Source organism: Onychostruthus taczanowskii, unplaced genomic scaffold (assembly GCF_017590055.1).
Source record: "Onychostruthus taczanowskii isolate IOZ18803 unplaced genomic scaffold, ASM1759005v1 scaffold55, whole genome shotgun sequence".
NCBI lineage: Eukaryota > Metazoa > Chordata > Aves > Passeriformes > Passeridae > Onychostruthus > Onychostruthus taczanowskii.
Genome location: NW_024503124.1, coordinates 4186822 through 4205689, shown reverse-complemented (window position 1 = coordinate 4205689; position 18868 = coordinate 4186822). Strand labels below are relative to the sequence as shown.

General features: G+C 43.3%; 1 protein-coding gene across 1 annotated transcript in view; it reads right to left on the bottom strand.

The window, feature by feature from the left end:
* Nucleotides 1–4063: 4063 nt before the first annotated feature.
* CCDC88A (coiled-coil domain containing 88A) overlaps nucleotides 4064–18868 on the bottom strand; it is a 62568-nt gene continuing 47763 nt past the window's right edge. Inside the window, exons 25-33 of the mRNA XM_041417210.1 lie at nucleotides 18255–18347; nucleotides 17845–18059; nucleotides 13046–13129; nucleotides 11819–12022; nucleotides 11459–11530; nucleotides 10816–10902; nucleotides 10404–10484; nucleotides 8754–9016; nucleotides 4064–7563 (exon numbers count right to left, since the gene is read on the bottom strand). Of these exons, the coding sequence (XP_041273144.1) occupies nucleotides 6556–7563; nucleotides 8754–9016; nucleotides 10404–10484; nucleotides 10816–10902; nucleotides 11459–11530; nucleotides 11819–12022; nucleotides 13046–13129; nucleotides 17845–18059; nucleotides 18255–18347 (2107 nt within the window). The 3' untranslated portion in view covers nucleotides 4064–6555. The remainder of the gene's footprint in view (nucleotides 7564–8753; nucleotides 9017–10403; nucleotides 10485–10815; nucleotides 10903–11458; nucleotides 11531–11818; nucleotides 12023–13045; nucleotides 13130–17844; nucleotides 18060–18254; nucleotides 18348–18868) is intronic.

Sequence of the window (18868 nt, the reverse complement as noted above, 5' to 3'; positions counted from 1 at the left end):
ATTTACTTAGGAAATCAGTCTCTTTTTTCAATATTTTTTAAATAATAGTATCAAAATAGTGTACAGTTAAAAGCTACCCAGCTCTACACAAATCACACAGAACAAACTACACATGGTCCAGAAAAATTCTGCTACAGTTTTATCAGTTTCCTTCCAGAAGAAATACTCACTGCACACATCACCACGACACCAATACCCTTCCAGTAACATCAGTTTCCAGAAAAAAAAGTGTGTATAAATATACACACACAAAATAAGAATAAAAATTATTTGGTTTGGCATTTTAATAACATCATTAATAAATGTATACAATGGCAAACATTAAAAAAATCAATATGTAAAGGAAATTACAGTTTTAAATAAGAGCTTTTTTAGTTCTGTTTCACACCTCGGTACATTCCTTTAAGGCAGTTTTATTAATATCAAAGATATTTACATACACATCATCAGCTACCCCTAAAAATCACACATGAGCTCCTTTGTTAGGCTGCATCATGTCCTGGACAAAATTTAGAAATAATAATAATAATAATAGGTGTTGGGAATGTTACTAAATCCTCAGAGACTATCAGAAAAGCAAATAGAACATATACATTGTATGGCACGAGAACCTCCTTTGTAACCTGGAACTGGCAGTGCTGGGTTTGGGATTCCTGGGGTACAAAGCTGCCCTGTGCATCCCTGGCACTGGGAGGAGCAGGAACTGAGAAGCTGCTCCCAGGTTAAATTTGGTTTTTTATTTCCCTTTAAGGGCACAGACTGGGAAGGTTAAGAAAGGAAGAAGGAAAGGGGAATTGGCAGAGCACAGAGAGCCACCTGACTGCTCGAGTGCCAGGGAACTTCTCTGCAAAGCAAAGCAGGCGGCGTGAGAAGAGCTGAGGCGGCCAGCGGAGCGGGAGGGGATCCCTGTGCGATGGAAAGGACACATCCAGCTGTGCTGAGGGCACTTCCACTGCCCAGCAGTGCTCCACACACAGGAGTGTGTGCCAGAGTCACGGCAGGGACAGTGAGTGTCCCCAGACACAGGCACCCAGCTGGGGTCCTGGCAGGGTTTGGCACTGCAGTTTCAATCGCCTCGTTCAAGCCGTGCATTTTTCGGTAACGGTAACGTGACGAATGGTTCTGGTTGGGGGGTTTGAGCTGCATCAGTCCCCTGTCAGCAGAGAGTGAGGAGCAGCCAGGTCCTGAAATGAGCCTGGACCTGCTGTCATTCACAGTTAAGAGATATTTTCCTGTCTTTATGGCCTTTGAATTGTCTGTCATACCCGCTATGCCCTTAGTACAGATCTTTTAGCCCATTTTATCACAAAAAACATTTCAGAAAAAACTCATTTTAAAGAACACAAAGAGAAAATTCCCCCTTCTGAAGCTTATTGTGCATGCCTCATTTTTTCCCTTTTTGAGAAGATTTCAAGCTTTTCAATCTGTTGAACTGCCTTCAGCAGTGGGGCTCACCTTCTGAGGAAGCTGCAGGTGACATTATGCACCTGCCTGTTGGACACTCGGAGGTGACACAGGGAACACAACCCTTTACATGAGGAACAGGAATGTGCTTACTGGCTTTAATAAAATAGAACAACTCGTTTTGGGTCTCAGTTCCCATCAACTTCCTCTGAGCTTGCTGCAAATCCTTCCAGACAAATATATGCGACCACCAAATGTACCAATAATGTTTGTTGACTTTAATATAAATCAATAATGAACAAAATGTATCTAGTAAAAGATAACCTTAGAGGGTTCTGATTGTAAAATGCATATGATATTATTTACATTTCTTTTTGCCATCAAGAAACCTCCTAAGCCACAATCAGCTCATGTCAAAAGACAAACAGTAAAAATAAAAAAAATTAGTCAATACACAAACATTGTAAGACAGTCTTATCCTGGAAATGGCATTTGTGGAAAACGGCCTTATATTAAAATAAAAGTTATAGAAAAACCATACCTGACAATTTCCTGTCAGAAACATCTGAACATACATATGCAGAGTAACTCGGGAATGTGAAAAACACAAAGGACAAACAATGTCTCTATAATACCATTATCCCATGACTCCCACTTCTGTTAGTTACCAAGCTTTTCCATGGATGTAAACAAATTTTTCTCTTGCAGTATGCAACAAAAATCAGCATAAACTTTCTTAAGAGCAATTTCATGCAGATTATGCTAACCAAATAAGGCAGTGAAGTGCCAATAGCTGTGAGGTTTTTGTATCTGTATATACAGTCCATTTAAACCAAATTCTACAGCATTTCCTTTAGATTTACAGACGTAAATAGAAACTGCTAGTTTTGGGGGTTTTTGGCTAATTATTAGCAGAAGCTTAAGCAAATCAGTGGCTAATTTCAAAAACAGAAGATGAAATAAGCTTTGTTTTGTTTGTTTTTTTTTTTTCCCCTGGAGTAATTCTTGAGACCTTAAAATCCTTGGTCCTTAGGGAGATGAGAACTGTCCTTTATTCAGTAGATCTTAACAGTGCAATGTGCAATAATTCCTAAGACCATCTACACATTTTCGGCAGTAGACTCCAGTAGAGCTCCTTGATTCAAGGAAGGAAGGTAGGTAGGTAGGTTTTTATTTCTTGCCTGCTCTAGTCACGAAGAATGTAAAAAATTCCCTTAATTTTTATTAATGATTCCTACAGTCGCTGTCTTGTTACTTCAGATATAAAGGCTTCACACTGAGATACTGAAGGACACTTTTCTCTCTGTGTTCAGTCGAAAGGCAGAAAGAGAAAAGAGTGTAAGAAAAAGCTTCAAGTGTAGAGGCACAACACACAGAGTTCAGTCACTAACAGCACTAACAGCATGCACCAAAGGGGCTCAGGGAAATCAAGAAGAGGACAGAACATCAAAAACAAGCTTTATAAAAAGACAGATTCCGTGGAGTACTGAATTCTCTGAGTTTTGTTCAACTGTTCTTTCAGATTTACCTGTCCCTGTCTAAAAACTGACTACAGTATTATTTCTTAATGGGATTTCTTTGAACTTTCTTCTTCAGGAGATTGGAAAAATAAAAATAAATGTCATTTTTACAGGCAAAAGGCTGAGCAGGGTGAGGTTCCCTGCCTCTGGAAGAAGCTCTGGAGAGCCACCGGCCCCGGCCTAACGAGCGAGCGCGAGAGAAGCCAGGTAAGCAAGCAGGATTTACATCTGGTTAATGCAATGTGCTCTGGGGCTGAGATGGAATGCTGTTAGTCTGTTGTAAATGAAATTCATCTCATTTACAGGTTGGGCAGGAAACTCACCACTTGGCCCACAGCTCAGGTAGTGGGTAATAGAATTAGGAGCTTTGTTGCTCCCTAGACCTGCTTTTTGAATTTCTGCTTTCTGGGATAGCTTCCACATCTGCAGAGAAAAGCATTTCAGGTTATTCATTGTGTTTATCAGGACATGAAAAAAACCCCTCATGCATTAAAACACATTCTACTCATTAGGAGAGCAAAAGGATACATAAACACTTTCTGGTTGTTTTTAGGAGGAAAGGACAGAGGAGAGGGACAGAAGAAACTCACTGCAAGTGCCTGCTCAGCTACACTCACTGACATTCATCTCAGCATTTACAACAGCCAGGTGTTATTCCTAAAGCCACAGTCAGACACATGTCACCTTTAGCTACACCAACCCTCCATTTGTGCATGAATGGAAAGAGAAAGCAATAACGAGGTGCACTCACAACTGACTGACCCTAGCCTAGCAAAGAACTCCTTTCACTGTACTTGGACCTGCTGCACACCGACAGAAACGTTCACATTCAGTTCCACAAACCACAGAACTGTCTTTGCATGCAACAGCTCAAACATGCAAAATGCAGCATCTGAATTCACCAGTCACTGAAAGCAAAGCATCAAGCAAACCCTGAGCCAGGCAAACCTCAACTGTGAGCAAACAGCTGAGCCTGAACAACAAAACCTCTCTGGGCAGCAGCCACATATTTAGTGTTTATCAGTGTCATGCAGTCCTAACTTAGCACGGCCCAAAGGCAGCAGGAACCAAGGAATGAGCAAGGGTTCCATGTGTTCCACAGCCTGCCATGCACATGTGGCTGAGGAGCAGCAGGGATTGGGAATGGAAAGAATTCCATGGAGACTTCCACTATTTGAACACAGATAGACATCCACGAACTTCTTGTTAAAGAAGTGAAGAAAAAAAGATCCTTCTGTCCACGACAACATTTTCTTTTTTTCATATGTAACTAACAAATGTAGCTAAGACATTATTCAGAGCCATTAAACGCTCTCTTGCAGAACATTCTGCTGCTGCTGAACTCAGTGGAACAAAACAAGTTCTTATCCTCAGAACTGAAATGCAATTCCTTGCAAGTTTATAAATCAGAGCAGAGTGGCTTGAGCTGGACATGGTTAGTGTCCAGCTCCAGCAGACTGGAGACACTAGTACTCCAGGACACTCATGCTTGGCAATTCCAAAGCCCTTGGGGATTAAGAAGAAAGCTGAGGACAATACTGGAAGTTTCTGTAGGTGCCACTATCTAAGAACCCAAGAGGAGGAGGCAACACCACACCCAAGGCTTCTGCAGCCAGAGCTGACCTAAAGCAGCTATGCACCTTGATCTGACCAGCATCTCTGCAGGGCACAGGGAAGAAAAGCCAGACCCTGGCAGCACAGGATCAGTTTGTATTAAGGGCTCTCAGAGCTGGGACTGTAATTCTTTAAACAATTTGCAAAATGCCTTGTGCACACATCACTTGGGATACTGGTGCTCTTCACCCTAATCCCAACACAACTACAGACAAACTGGAGTGAAGCCAAATGGCATAACCCAAGACCAGAACACCGGTCTTGCTCTGTGAGAGTAAACATGTGTGAAATTGAGATTATATAGCTCAGATTTCTCATTCTTTTGCTGCTGAGATAGTTCCAGAGGGAACACAGCAATAACTGACTGCCCAGTACTGGGAGAAGTGAGAGATTTATCAGCCTGGAAACAGTGAGTGGGGAAGGACTGGGGAAGGATTGTGTCACATCCTCAAACAGTCACTTTATTCTCCACACACATTCAATATCCTCCCCTTGCTCCTGACCTGCAGTGCTTCCCATCCCATATAAAACAGAGCCCTTCCAGACTCCCACATGGGATAGCTGCTGCTCTTCCTTGGGGAGCTGTGGATTCACTGCCCCTCCCTAATTAAGCACTAAGGAATTAAAAGTTCAGCCCACACAGTGGTTCTGTGACTGCCACAAAACTGCTGGCAGAATAAATGCATCTGTACAAAACAGAATGTGACACTTGTTGTTTTCAATCTATATTTTCAATTTTAATTATTTTTCCTCTAGCTATACTGTCATTCAAAATTTTTATAATGTATTTTAGGTCCCACAACTGGCATAACTAATGTCCTCTTGCAAAGAAGTGCTCAAGTTGAGAGCCTAGTGTGATTATAGCTTAAATCTGATACAATTTTAAACTCTGTCTAAATCTACCATTGAGAAGTTTCAAGCACCTGCAGAGACAGTGACACATTAACAAATTACTTTTCAACATTTCTCTGTAGCTGCTCAGCTGGAAATTAAAGAGTTATGTGCTGAAGCATTCATATCCTCCCACAACCTTGCAAGCAACTTTGTTATTTTTTCTTTTATTCAACTGCATTAATTTAACATTTTCTGTTATTTTGTTACACCATTTGTTTTCTATTACATCAGTGGTATTTCCATTGACAAGAAAAAATGAATTTCCACCATACTCAAGACAGTTTTTTATTCCCATGCATCACAAGGAGCCTGTTATCTGACCCCTGATAAAACCAAACACATCACCACAGTTGTACCCATGACTGGAAAGACAAAGCAGACCAAAGGGAAAAGGTGGAAAAGGTCATTTTTTCATGACAAGTGCTGTGTATCATGCAACTACTTAACACCTCTTTGTAAGAATTATCATTTCTGTTCAGGGTTATGCATGGTCTATGTGTTTATTACTCAGTATGGACAGTAATTAATATTTACTGTGTGAACTAGAGGCACTGAATTATTTGGATTACTGGGCACTTGTTCCTCGTGCATTTATGCCATGACACGGCATAAATGAAAAGGGCAAGAAGACACTGAGATCTCTCCAATTGCTTCTCCCCATTAGTAATTAATTTTTGAAAGAAGATTTTTTTTTCCCCCAGGTAGATATTCAGTGTGTTATTGATAGCCCTGAGAGCTCGAGCTCCAGTGCCAGTGCTGTCCTTGTCCCAGGAATGCTGTTCCCTGCGCCGTTCCGGGCATGCGCTTGGTTTAACATGCAGCAGTAACCAACAGGAAAACACCAAAATATTTGCAATGCGTGACAAATAAAAATAGAGCTTGTATTATAAAAGCATGCAAAATATACACAGTGCAATTAATGTTTCATGCAGACTTTGGTGGGGTTACAATTCCACATTCAAACATGCCACAGTCCACAGCCACCGTCCGCAGGGAACAACCGCCCCGCGGATAAACCAGGAATGATTCCTTCACTGGAGGGAAGTTTTCTCTGTCATCCAGTGGACATGGAGAACACCTTTATGGCATGTTAGACATAAATATTTAATAACACAACTTTCTTTCATACACAGCCATACTCATACCACAGGGTCTGGTTATCTTCCGAGACCAGCAGCGGGGACTGGGCCTCGCCGGGGCCGGAGGCAGGGACAGGGTCCCTGGCCAGAGCCGCCCGTGGGTCACCCTGAGCCTTTGGAGCAGCACAAGGCTGTTCCTGGCTCCTCAGCACTGACCTAAACGCCGACACGTTTGCCTGGTCGGCCGCTTTGGAGGTGGATCTCGGGGGCAATCCACTGATATTGCTGACTAACTCGGTGTTGAGGGATAAGAAGGGCTGGGGCGCAGCGAAGGACCCTGCACTACCACTCCCAGACCCGCTGGCTTTATCCCAGAACACACCCGCGCTCGGCAAAGTCCTCTCACGACAACCTGGCCTTTCCATCCTGGAAGGCTTGGGAAGCTCAGGGTTACCTCCTACGTGACGCGGTGCGAGCGAGGGAGCTGCCTCGCCCTGCGGGCCGCGCTCCCCCCTGGCAGGCACACAGTGAACACAAGGAGAGGACACCCGCAGCGCCGGGTACTCACTGGAGCTGGGCGGAGCGCTCCTGTCGGCCGGGGCTGCATCCACGGACACGGGCGGCCTACTGTCCTTAGACAAAAAATCATGGATGCTCGTCCTTCGGGTGGTTCCTTCTGCCGTGGAAATGACGCTGCTGGCACGAGGTAAGGTGGCGTAGGGGTTGCAGTCCCTGGATTGTCGCTGGGTCACAGTTGCTTGGATCTTTTCCTTCACGGACCGGGCCTTCCCCGGGGCGCCGGGGGTGAATTTGATTGGAGAGCTGCTGAAGTAGAGATCTTCAGCCTTCCGGAGGCTGGGCCTCGCCAGCTGCTCTGGTTTGAGGGATCGTCCATCCGAGAAATCCACTGTGTTTCTGACGCTCAGGGATCTCACGATCCCACAGCCAGCTGCAGGCTGCTTTCGGAGCTTCTCCCTCCCTGCCAGCTCCGCAGACTCAGACAAGCTCCTCATCACTTCATCTAAAAGGTTCTCTTCACTTGCAGATTTCATCTGTAAAAACAGAAACCAGATGTTTCTAAATTGCAATTTTTACCTTAAGCAATTTTTGTGGACATAAATGAACAACACAAAGATTTGGGTTTTTTTTTTTAGTTTCTCATCTCTAAAAGCAGTATTAAACATTTATGACACATACTTTGGAGTCTTCTGTACAGTTTACAAAAAAAGAGTTTAGGTGAATAATATTCAGACTCAGTGAAGACTGCAGTTGTTTTCAAAGTGGTACCAGAGACAGCTGGGTAAGAATTAAGCTAAAGGCATTAGGGAAATGCTCTGGGAGAAGACTGGAAAGCTTGCATACCCTTGCACCCAGAATGGGTCTGTGAGGCTATGAAAGGGATTCTGGCATTTATGAACAGCAGTGGACCTGGCTTGATGACTTAGGTGGGTTTTATTTCATATTGCCACAAGAATATTGTCTAGTGCTTAAACCCCAAAAATCCTCCTCAGGGAGACCACGAGTGAAAGCCATTTTAAGTACCGAGCCAAAAAATGCAGAATCTTCTCCAGATTTGTGTCACCTGCCCCAGACAACCCTGGATCCTCACTCCTGAGAGGCCCCAGTCACAGCCACTGGCTAGCTTGATCCTACAGCATGATATCCTACAGGAGTTTGGGCAGATCTGCTCAAGAACCAGGGATGCAGAACCTGGAATTCCAGCAGAGATGAGGTGATTTGGAACTTCTTAGAAACTGTCACTGATTTACAGAAACATTCCCTTCATCTCACTTCTCTCAGATTTCAAAAAGCTCCAAGGTCACTTTTGGTTTCCCAGTACTGTTAAGAAGATGAAACTGAAGCAGACAGGAGTCTCCTCAGGGAATGAAGCCAAACATTTTCCTTGTGGTTGATGCAGGACAGATGTGACAGCAGCTGCTGCTGGACTGGAAGAAGAAGAGTGATCCCACTCCGAGCCCTGGTGTCCCACACACTGCACACCTCTGTCAGTACAGGTCGGCTTTCCTACCCAACCCAGAGACCACAGAGGGTCAAGCTTCAAAATCCCACCGATTTCCTGCTGGTGGAATTGGACAGGGCACCAGGAGTCAGTGCCTGTGACCTCCCAATGCAGGTGTGACCGACAGCTCCAGGAAATCTTTAAGGAATTCTACTCGCTGTGCCTTGCATTAATTCTGAGCCACAGATGGGGCACTGTGTAGTTAAATACTCTCACACTGACCTCGCTGGAGTTACTCTTGTTGCTTTCTTCCAGGAACTGCTGCAGGGTGACAACTTCACTGCCAGGGGAGCCCGTTTTGGTCTGTTTGCCACGGCTCTCGGGCGTCTCGGGCGTCCTGTGCTGGAGCACCGGGCTGGACCTGGTGTGCCCCTTCAGGTACTGGATGGGGCTGCTGCTGCTGCTGGACCAGGCCTCGTGCTCGTGCAGCAGGCTGAACTCCCCGCTGCTGTGGCTCTGGGGCCTGCTCTGGCTGTTCACTGCACCTGCTTTGGGGGAAGGCAGTAAGTATTTCCATTAGAAACACACCAAAAAGGTGTAAACCTGTACAGCCCCACTGAAATCTGGAGTGTTACCAGATTCAGTTAGCATTCATTCTATTTAAAAAATAAAAAAAAGCCCAGTTGTTATTTTTTGCTCTGTAAAATTACACTCCCCTGACTTACCTGTTGCAGCTCTTCAAAAATGGCATGATTTTTTAAAAATAAAAACTACCTTTCACTTACAATCTGGGCCTCCACCTACATAATAATATATTCCAAGAGGTTAAAGAGACATCTCCACTCTTGTTCAGCATCACTGAGAGGCACAGGGTAATTAAATGTTAAAGGAAATACAAAGGATTGAGTGGAAAGAAAATATTTTCTCCAATAAGAACTATTCAGGAATGGTGCTGCTCCAAAAATTCCTGCTGTTACTCCTAGTTTGTTACAACTGGGACCTGGAGGAAGCACATGGTGTTAGATGCAAAATAAATTCCACAACACCAGTTCATTTTATTTGTCAGTAGCTATGAATTGCTTAAAAACACTGATGCATAATCAAGTATTTCCAGCTTCATGTCACTCCTAAGAAATGAAATGAAGTTTGAACCAAGATAAACTGTTCATGGTGGAAATGCCTAATCCTGTACAGACACTGGGGCAAGGATGACCTCAAGGGATCTTTTACAGAAGGGAACAATTCACAGATATAAAATAAAATATTAGAAATATTCAGCTAGCACTCACTCCTAAATTTTCAAACAAACAGACAACATTTAAGAGATGCAAGCCATGAATATTATATGAAGTCTTGAGCTGGCAGTGCTCTAGTCTAGTCTGTACAACAGTCTCCAGCTAAAAAAGCCATGAGCTACAAAAATACATCAGGGTTCTTAATAAATACAATTTAGAGAATACTGATAAACCCAGGGATGTTAATAATCTATAAAAACCAAAATATAAAGGCTTCTAGCATGAATCACATGGGCCATTTTGTGCAGTTGTACAGCACACAGCTCACAGCAGCAGCGCAGTGCAGGAGGATGCTTGGAGAAAAAAAAAAAAGTAGCAACTTCTCATCTTAAAAAGCTTTTCAAGTAATTTGGGGGGGAATTCTTATTTTTCTTATTATAACAATGTTATCCAGGTTAGGTCTGATTTAAAATAGTTGGTAACTTAAAAACTAATACCACCCTTGTAATATTTACTAAAACCATAAAATACCTGTGCTTCCAATCTGGGGAATGAAGGCTGTGGCACACTCAAGGAAGCACAGGCTGTGCTGTGCAGTGGGAGGTTTTTGCTTGTGGGGGTTTTTGAACCTCTACAGATGATCTTACAGAGAAAAGAATGGAAATGAAGCACGGATGTGAATTCACCCCCAGCATACCTTTGACTTCATGGAGTGAAGCATTGTTATTGCTATTGCTAGTGGATGTCCTGCCACTATCAAGGCTGGCTGGTCTGGAAGCTGAATGGAAAATTAGGAGACACCATGATGAACAACATTTTAGCAGAGGACACGGCACCTTCACATTCTGCTGCCAGAATGCTCAGAGGATCATGCACGACCTCCCAGGCTGAACATGCCCATGGGAACAAAGTGGATTCTTACAGATCAGAAAGCGAAGGAATTTCCAGGCAGTCCAAGAGGACACTTTGGAAAAGGGCACTACAGGAATGGCGAGGTACAGAGGAGAGGAAAAGAGAAAGAGTCTAGTTTAGAATTGAAACGGAGTGCTCAGTGGGGAAGCAGGGCTCAGACAGGGGCATGCAGGGGCTGCTGTGGTCAGGTCACTTACAACAGATCTGACAGGGAACCCTGCACAGGGCTGGAATGCCACGGACAGGAGGAGCAAGAGCATCTGCACAGATAAAGTCCTGTACTCCTAAGCCAATACAAGGGAAATGCACTGTTAGTAGCCTCAAAAATGTCTGCTGCTTGTACTCGTTGTAAATGTTTATAGTACAGTTAAAACTTCACTTCTATTAATAGCCTATTTTTCACTTCAAAGCTTTGCTTGAAGGAACGTGCAATGATTTTATAAACTACAGCACATGGCAGATTTGGGGTTCACTGAACAATAAACATTGAAAACTCAGGCCAGATTTGGACTTGATTTTTTTAAGATTGAAATGCTAACTTCCTTTATTTACAATTAACTCCAAATGGAAGTTAAAACATTTTCCCACTAAAAGGGAAAATGTTTTGATGCTGTTCAGATGCACTTCACAAATACTTTCTACCAGAGATACAGAACATCTGTCTGATGTAGTAGTTAAGAGAGAAAGGAGAATCTGAAGAAATGATAACAATACATTGGAGAGATATGAGAATCAGAGAGAGCATGCTCATTGCAATGATGCCATTCACTGTATTTTCACAAATTCATTAACATTCACATCATATATCCTTAATTCATTCAATTAAAGCTCACATCTTACCATGAACTCTTGATCCTGTACTAGAATCATCACTAATACCTTGTGGACTTACATCTTCAAAGGATGTAGTATCTACACACAGAGACATAAAGAAAGATGTAAAAAAAATAAAGTGGAACGATTATTAAAATACTTATAATTGGTAAAACGGTAAAAATTTAAATATTTTTTCAAAGCAATCCATTTTTACTTAGGCAACATTCTGTAGGAAAAACCTTGAAACATTTTATAACAGCAGTTATTAAATGGGTTCATTATTTTAGCACTGCAACTCAATTATTAAGACTGAAAAACTTAAAACATTAAGTCAAACCAATATTTACAAAGTTACATCACGGTGCAAAAAGCTTCTACCTATACCTTTATTATTTAGCAACTGCTTGGATCTGAAGCCTGTGGAGGAGTTGACAGTGGCAAAGTTGATAGCTGTAGTAGAGAAGGCCATAGCTCCCAATTCCTTCCTCCTTTTACCCGTGGATATATCATCAGGACCCTCCAGATGCTCAGAACTACCTGTCCATTGTCCTCCTGCCAGGACCATGGACTGCACCAGGTCATTCATGGCTGGGATGCAAATGAAAGCAAACGATCAGCGTGGGCAATGTACCTGCTCCGGTCGTTAATGTGCATTGCAAAGGTCGGACAGTTTTCTAAGCATTAAAGCGCCCGCAGCCGGCAGGAGCAAACCACAGCCCGGGTACCGCATGCAACAGGCTCGGCGGGAGGGAGGGCTCAGGCTCCTGAGCGCAGGGAGGTGCTCAAAACGGGTCTGGCAGGGGTCGCCATGCGCCAGGTGCTGTTAGAGGCTCTGCCAGCTGCTTGCCGGGAGAAAATGGGATGAGCGGGGACAAAACGGGCACGGGTGCTCATACAACGGAGTGCCGGCGCCGACACGGGATCCTTGTACAGTGCAGGTTACTGCAGGCACACTGGGGTTTACAGAGCAACAGAGAGAGGATCTGAAAAATACCACATCTGATGATATTCACCTTTACTTCCCCAAACTCGAGAAAACTGGCCACCCCTCATTAGAAAACAAAACGAAACAAAAGAAATCAATGCAGCATTCTGGCAACGAGAACTGATGAACGCTCGCAGAGTGACAGACCACCAGAGAGCCTTGCACAATCTCCTACACTCGCTTTAAACAAAAAAAAAATAAAAATTACAGTGACTTCTGAACAAAAGGCTTACGAAACGTGTCATTTAAAACCATTTCCGTTAACACAGTGCACTGTAAATTCATATACACATGGGGCCATGTGTATATGGACAGCTATGTATACAAATATATGCAGTCACAAGGCACTGAATAGATTATATGCATGTGCATGGGAACCTGTGGCTACACAGCTGCACAGACATAAAGTATTCAGTGCCAAAGTTTAAAAAAAAAAAAAAAATAAAAAAAGTGGAGGGGGAAGAAAAGTAAAAAGGAAAAGCTCCAGCTCCTTGTACCGTAGCAGGACTTGCACATTGCAAAAGAGGAGGAAAAATAGAGCGCAGTCCAGGGAGAGGTTAGTGAAAAATTAGTAACGGAAGCCAGTGTAGCCATTGAGAAGAAGCTGAACTGTCATAAAGTCTTACACATGGAGCGACGGTAGAAGGCCTTCATTTTGTCTTTTTCCTTCGGTCTGTTCCTCAAAAAGGGCAGTCTTTTCAGTGCACCCACTTTTATGTCATAGCATGAGGAAAAACGGAAACAGGGAAATGAAAGAAAAAAAGGGAGAAGAACAGATGGAAGTTAAATGTTGAAACTAAGGACAGAAATGAATGTCTGAGTTTAAGCTAGGTATGCTATGCTAAAAGCTATCGTTCTCCTGCTTCTGGGTGATAATGAAATATGAAAGTACACAGAAACAGGAAAACTGCACTAGGAAAACTTCCATGGATCACTCAGAAATGCACTGAAAATTACAGTGCAGAGGGTAATACAGTTTGAAGCTCTTGAAAAAAGAAATGTAATTTCTTTGCAGGTGATTACAGGAATTGACCACTATGTAATTTTAACTGCGAAAACCAGCATTTTTTTAATATAAAGAAAAATGTGAAGCAAAAAAAGCTGAAAATGAAAGCAACTCTAAGTACAATTTCTATGTTAAAATATGTTCACATCGTTATTTTGGGGGGTTAATAAATTCTGTAATGGTTTGCCTGCAAATCTAAGAGGACACAGTCTATTATCAGTCTTCAGCTCTTCCATTCTGTGCTCAGTAATAACTTTGGTCATCTACTGTCTCATAGAAAACCTGAAAGGGCCTTCTGATCAATATAACTTATGGGCAGTATTTTGGTAAAATACTAAAATCAATCTGCTTCAAATGTGCAAGTATTTTAGCTGAAAAAACACCAAAGGAAAAAAAAAACCCAAAACAGCAAAAGAAAATTCAAATGTGAGTGTTGCTGTAACGTTTTGGGAGGGCCCAAGGAAAACTGAGTTAAATTCTACCAGGAGAATTACAGAGTTAAAATTACAAATAGTATTAAAAGAGGGAGGAGGGGAAGTCACGAGTTAATCTTGTCCTTGGAGTCAGGAACTCTGCATTAGGAACTGCTGACCTGCCTTGGGTAAGTCTGGGGGCCGATGCCAGGCACAGGAGGCACCATGGAAAGATCCAGAAGGGGACACAGGATGGAATTCCCCAAAGCAGTGATTTCTGCAGAGATGGCAGCAGCTCTGGTTTCTGCAGAGGTCTGTCAGACCATGCTCTGCCTGCTTTGTCTCTGCACCCCCTTTTGGGAGGTGTGCTCCCCCAGCCTGGCACACAGCAGTTCTGTGTACAGAGCAGTGCATATATATCATAGATACCATTTACAAGTGCACATGAGCTACCCTGGCACTGAAATATTCCCTATTCCTCCCTCTCCATCAGCTCTTCCCATGTCTGCACCCACAGGAACAGGTTCACAAACCAATCCAACCATAGAAGTCGTTCTGCTCTATCTCTACTTTTTGTCATCAAGACCACACAGGAAAAAAAATTCCTCTAACTTCTGTAATCCTTTATGGAAGATAACTGACTCCTCTTCACTAGAAACTCCTAAAACCTACGAAAGTGTAACCAGAGGATGCTCAAGAACCATTGGAGTCATCTGTCCTTCCTGTCCATTAACACAGATCCCCTCCAAAAGGGCCGATTTATGGCTCTCAGCAACTGTGCCCACCAGGAAACTCCCCTGCAGCCACTGATGTCCTGCAACCCTGCATCAAAAGGCAAAATGCTTGCAGGGGAAACTGTGTCAGTAATAGCTGCACAGAATTCACCTCAGAAAATGTCCTGGAATAGTAATGCTAATAATTAATCCTGGGATGGCAGAGCTACAGGAGAAATCAGGTGTTCTTTTTCTTTTCAGCATTCCATGAATACCTTCTTGCTTTCTGAGGTGAGAATGAATAATGAGTATTGCAGAATTCCTCAAGTGAGCAGAAAACATCCCATTTTGTAACTCTCCTGCTTGCCTGAAATCCTCTGGGGAATTCTGAATTAAAATCCTGACATGTTTTTGTTCATGCAGAGAACAAAATATAAGGTAGAAATCTTCAAAATGCCTCGGTATTGGGAGCCCAGAACACTCCTTTTATTCCCTCTGTGACATGGCATACCTGCTACTGGTGTTCCTAGTAGAGATGACATTTTACTAACAGCCCTAATTCCTTGGGAAATTGTTAACTTCCTGAAATGGCTAAAGTGGAAGCCAGCAAAGGATATCTGTATTTCTCCACAGAAAACAAAAATCCCCTCTGCCTGCCTTGGGTTTTCTCTGGAAAAGCTCAAGAATGGCCCCATCCAGAGGAAAAGCTCTGCACAGAGCAGATCCATGGCACTCACCTGATCATGAGGGGAGGTCAATAATAATTTGTGGGCAGTACCTGGGAACAAGGAGGCGTGAAAAGCCAAGGTGAAACCCTGCAGTCAGGAGCACACCCTTCCTGCAGGATTAACCTGCCCTCCAGGCACCCCCTCCTTCCCACAGGGATCAGACACAGGCTCTGGCCACGCTGTGAGACATCAGGTGGTGTTCTCTGAGAACAGGGTAACCTGATTTTTGTGCCAAAATCACCTTTCCCAGGGAGATAACAGCTCACCTGGAAACATTTGCATGAGAAAGTGGCCTGTGTTGGAAAAACACAATCTCCATCACCACCCACAAAAGAGGGAAAAACTACAGATGTCACACACAGCAAACACTTTTGAAATCAGTATCTCTGACAGGGAATGGGGGCTGTGAGCCCTGTGTATCCTGGAGATCTCTGTGTCACATACTCAGTCCTCCAGCTCAGAACACGGCTGGTTTGTCCCAGGGAAGGTGAGCTGCCTTCTCCTGTCTCCTCAAGGACACTCAGGACACTTCACCTCAGCAGCTCCTGCTGGAAGCAGCTCCTTGCCCAGCTGCTGGAAGCCAGGGAGGCACAGAAGTCTTCCAGAGCCAGAGGTGCCTTCAGCCAGCACAGGGAGCTCCAACACCTGAGCACTGGCACACACAGGCAGCACTCACATGTTTGCTCCCTCCTGTAGCTCCTTCAGTGGAAGCTGCTACTGCCAAACTGCTTCCCACAGAAAAGAATCCCCACATGCCAGGATTTAGGACTTACAGTCACTCTAGGAGCAGAAGAAGACTGCAAAATGTGCACCATCACCAGCACCCGTCACACTGAGATATTCTCTCTGCTTTGTGAGGCACAAACTGTCTCAGATCTCTGTCTCAGAGACTGTCAGAGCTGAGTTGGCACAAAATGCATCCGAATTCTCTCCAAAACTGTGGTTTCCATGGCGACATGTGTAATGGAGGAAGGTTAGGATCCGGAATTAGATCAGCCCTTCCAGTTTGTGGATAAATACACTGGGATTAAGGGGAACATAAGCAAGGTCCATGGAGTAGAAAATTAATGAGGTCTGAACAGCTTCAAACCTCTTTTGAGGCTCAGCCACCGTAACTGCAGCCGTGGCTCCCCAGCAGGGTAACTGCACACTACAAGGTCCCAAGGATCATGCAAAGAAAACTGTCACAGAAAAGCCCTTCCAGAACATGACATTGCTGACACAGATGCAGATGGGCTGAACCACAGCGTGCACACTCTCAGTTCCCACTGACACACATCCAGGACAGCTTCAGTCACTCCCCAGTTCCACACCACTCACGGTTTGGATGTAAAAGCAACAGTTGCTTTTAAAAATTTTAAAAGTATCTGTTTTGAAACTGACACTGGAAAAGGCTGAGTCCCCAAAGGGGTAAATTAGTAAACAAAAGTGCTAAAATGTACCTTGGAACTATTTTCTTCAGTTATTAAAAAAATACAGATCTGATTTTAACTTCTCCTGAAACAGCATTTTTTGGATGTTTTTAACTTTGACTAAGCTTCTGCAAGAAGCACAGAAGAAAAAAAAAAAAAACACATCATAATGGCTGTAGTAATTCACAGCTGGCACAAACCCCAGACCTGCTGTCTTTTGAAACCCAATACATTAAATTTAAAAGTAGTAGTGCAAACATTGGAAGTGACTGTTAATGCACATGGATTCTGATGCTTTTACATGCACAGCCAAAATGCTTTTGGTGCATAGTTATTAAACAGAACCATTACATCCTGAAAAGTTGGCTGTAACTACCTCTCAAGTTGTGAGAAACTGGGCAGTTTATGATTCATGCCAAGAGTGAAGAACAAAAAGCACAGATAATAAATAATAATAATCAGAATCTGACCATATATATCCTAATGGGGGCACCCTAAAGGAATAGCTATCAAATCTTTCAAGATAAGCAAATTGTGTCTGGAATATTCCATCTAATCACAGTTCTGTAATTCTGTGAGTCCTCATTCTCCCTCTCAACCACTTCACTCCAATTTCAGCATCAGTAACAATTCCTGTATTTTTAACAGGTTGTGTTTCTACATTAACACTTCCTTTGGTTGCATATCCAAATTTCATCACTGGTTTTGTGTGAGATGCTGAGGGAACACCTTCAGACAGAAGGTGTTTTTAGCAACTCAAGGATGTTAGGACAGCCACAGCTTGGAAAACACTTCCAACACAAGGGGGAAGAGTCATGCTGGGACAAGAGGGAGAAACAAAAAGGGTCCTTGTGGTGACACCGGGCATTCTATCCCAAATCCTGCTCACCTGACCCACTACCAGTGCCTGCTTCATCTTACCCAGGCACTGTGAGTGTATTTTAACACTAGCATTTTGAGCTACAGAAATGCTCAAAACTAGTTCTGCTCAAACACTTCAGGGAGTTTGCAAGAAGTTCTGCCCTTAATAAATTAATTCAGGCTTCATTCCTACGGACTTAGAAATGATCTTTACAAATCCTCCACAACACGCGGTCTTTTCCAACATTTAGCCAAGGTTTATTCACGGAACCAAGCGGTTTGCAGTACTCACTGCTACTCTTTTTGGTGCCCAGGGTCTGCCCATCCTCCAGGGAGTTGGAGCCCACGGAGGAGCTGTCCTGGCTGTCCTGGTGGGGCAGCTGCAGGAATCCCTCGCTGGACTCGGAGCGCGTGGGCGTCAGCGCCACCGACTTGAGGCGCTCGCGGTTCCCGTCCTTCTTGGACTTGATCAGCTTCCTCATCTTCAGGGTGATCCAGTTGCCCCTTCTGTCATCAAAACCACAGCACATTCACTGCATTTACAACACATTGCTTAGGCCTGCAGACTCAACTAGTTTTTATGAGCAAGACAGAGGTGATTCTGATCCCACAATTGTAATGGAATCTCAGTTTTCAGCGGGAACAGAACAGGTCTGCCGTGCCTTAGAGCTGTGCTTTATTTTACATCATGTTCATCAGTACCTTCTTGGTGGAGATGGCTCATAAAATTTATACTGATCCATTATCTTCTCCTCCAGTTTCTCCTTCTGCCGCCTCAATTCATTTAGTTTGTCACTGCAAACAGAAATTAATGATAATTTATGCTCCAAAAACATATACAGGATGCGTGGGCAGCACATTCCTCTGGGAATCTCTTATCTGACAAGCATCACCTTTTGTGTGGAATTCTTACATAACCCTTTGTTTCTCATTGAAAAAGCAAGAGATACAGCAAACAATCAGCCTTAGGCTTAACCTCATGATATAAAATGGAATAAAATTCCATTTGCCTGTTTTACACATTCCTCCTTTTTAAATCAAGTGCTCTATCATTTAGATAAGCACATTTTCTCTTCTCTTGAGTCCACTAAAGAAGCTTAGATTACAAATCTGCAAATTAATCTACAATGTATGTAGACTCATGTATGAATATTATCAATCTACAAATACAGTGATTACAAATCTAAACTTTGCCAGTAGTAGAATGAGGAATAAATATAATTTTTATTCCTTATTTGCATCATCAGTAATGAACACAATTGCACTGATCCTTTAGAACTACAAATATAATGTTGATATTTTGAGTTATCTGTTTT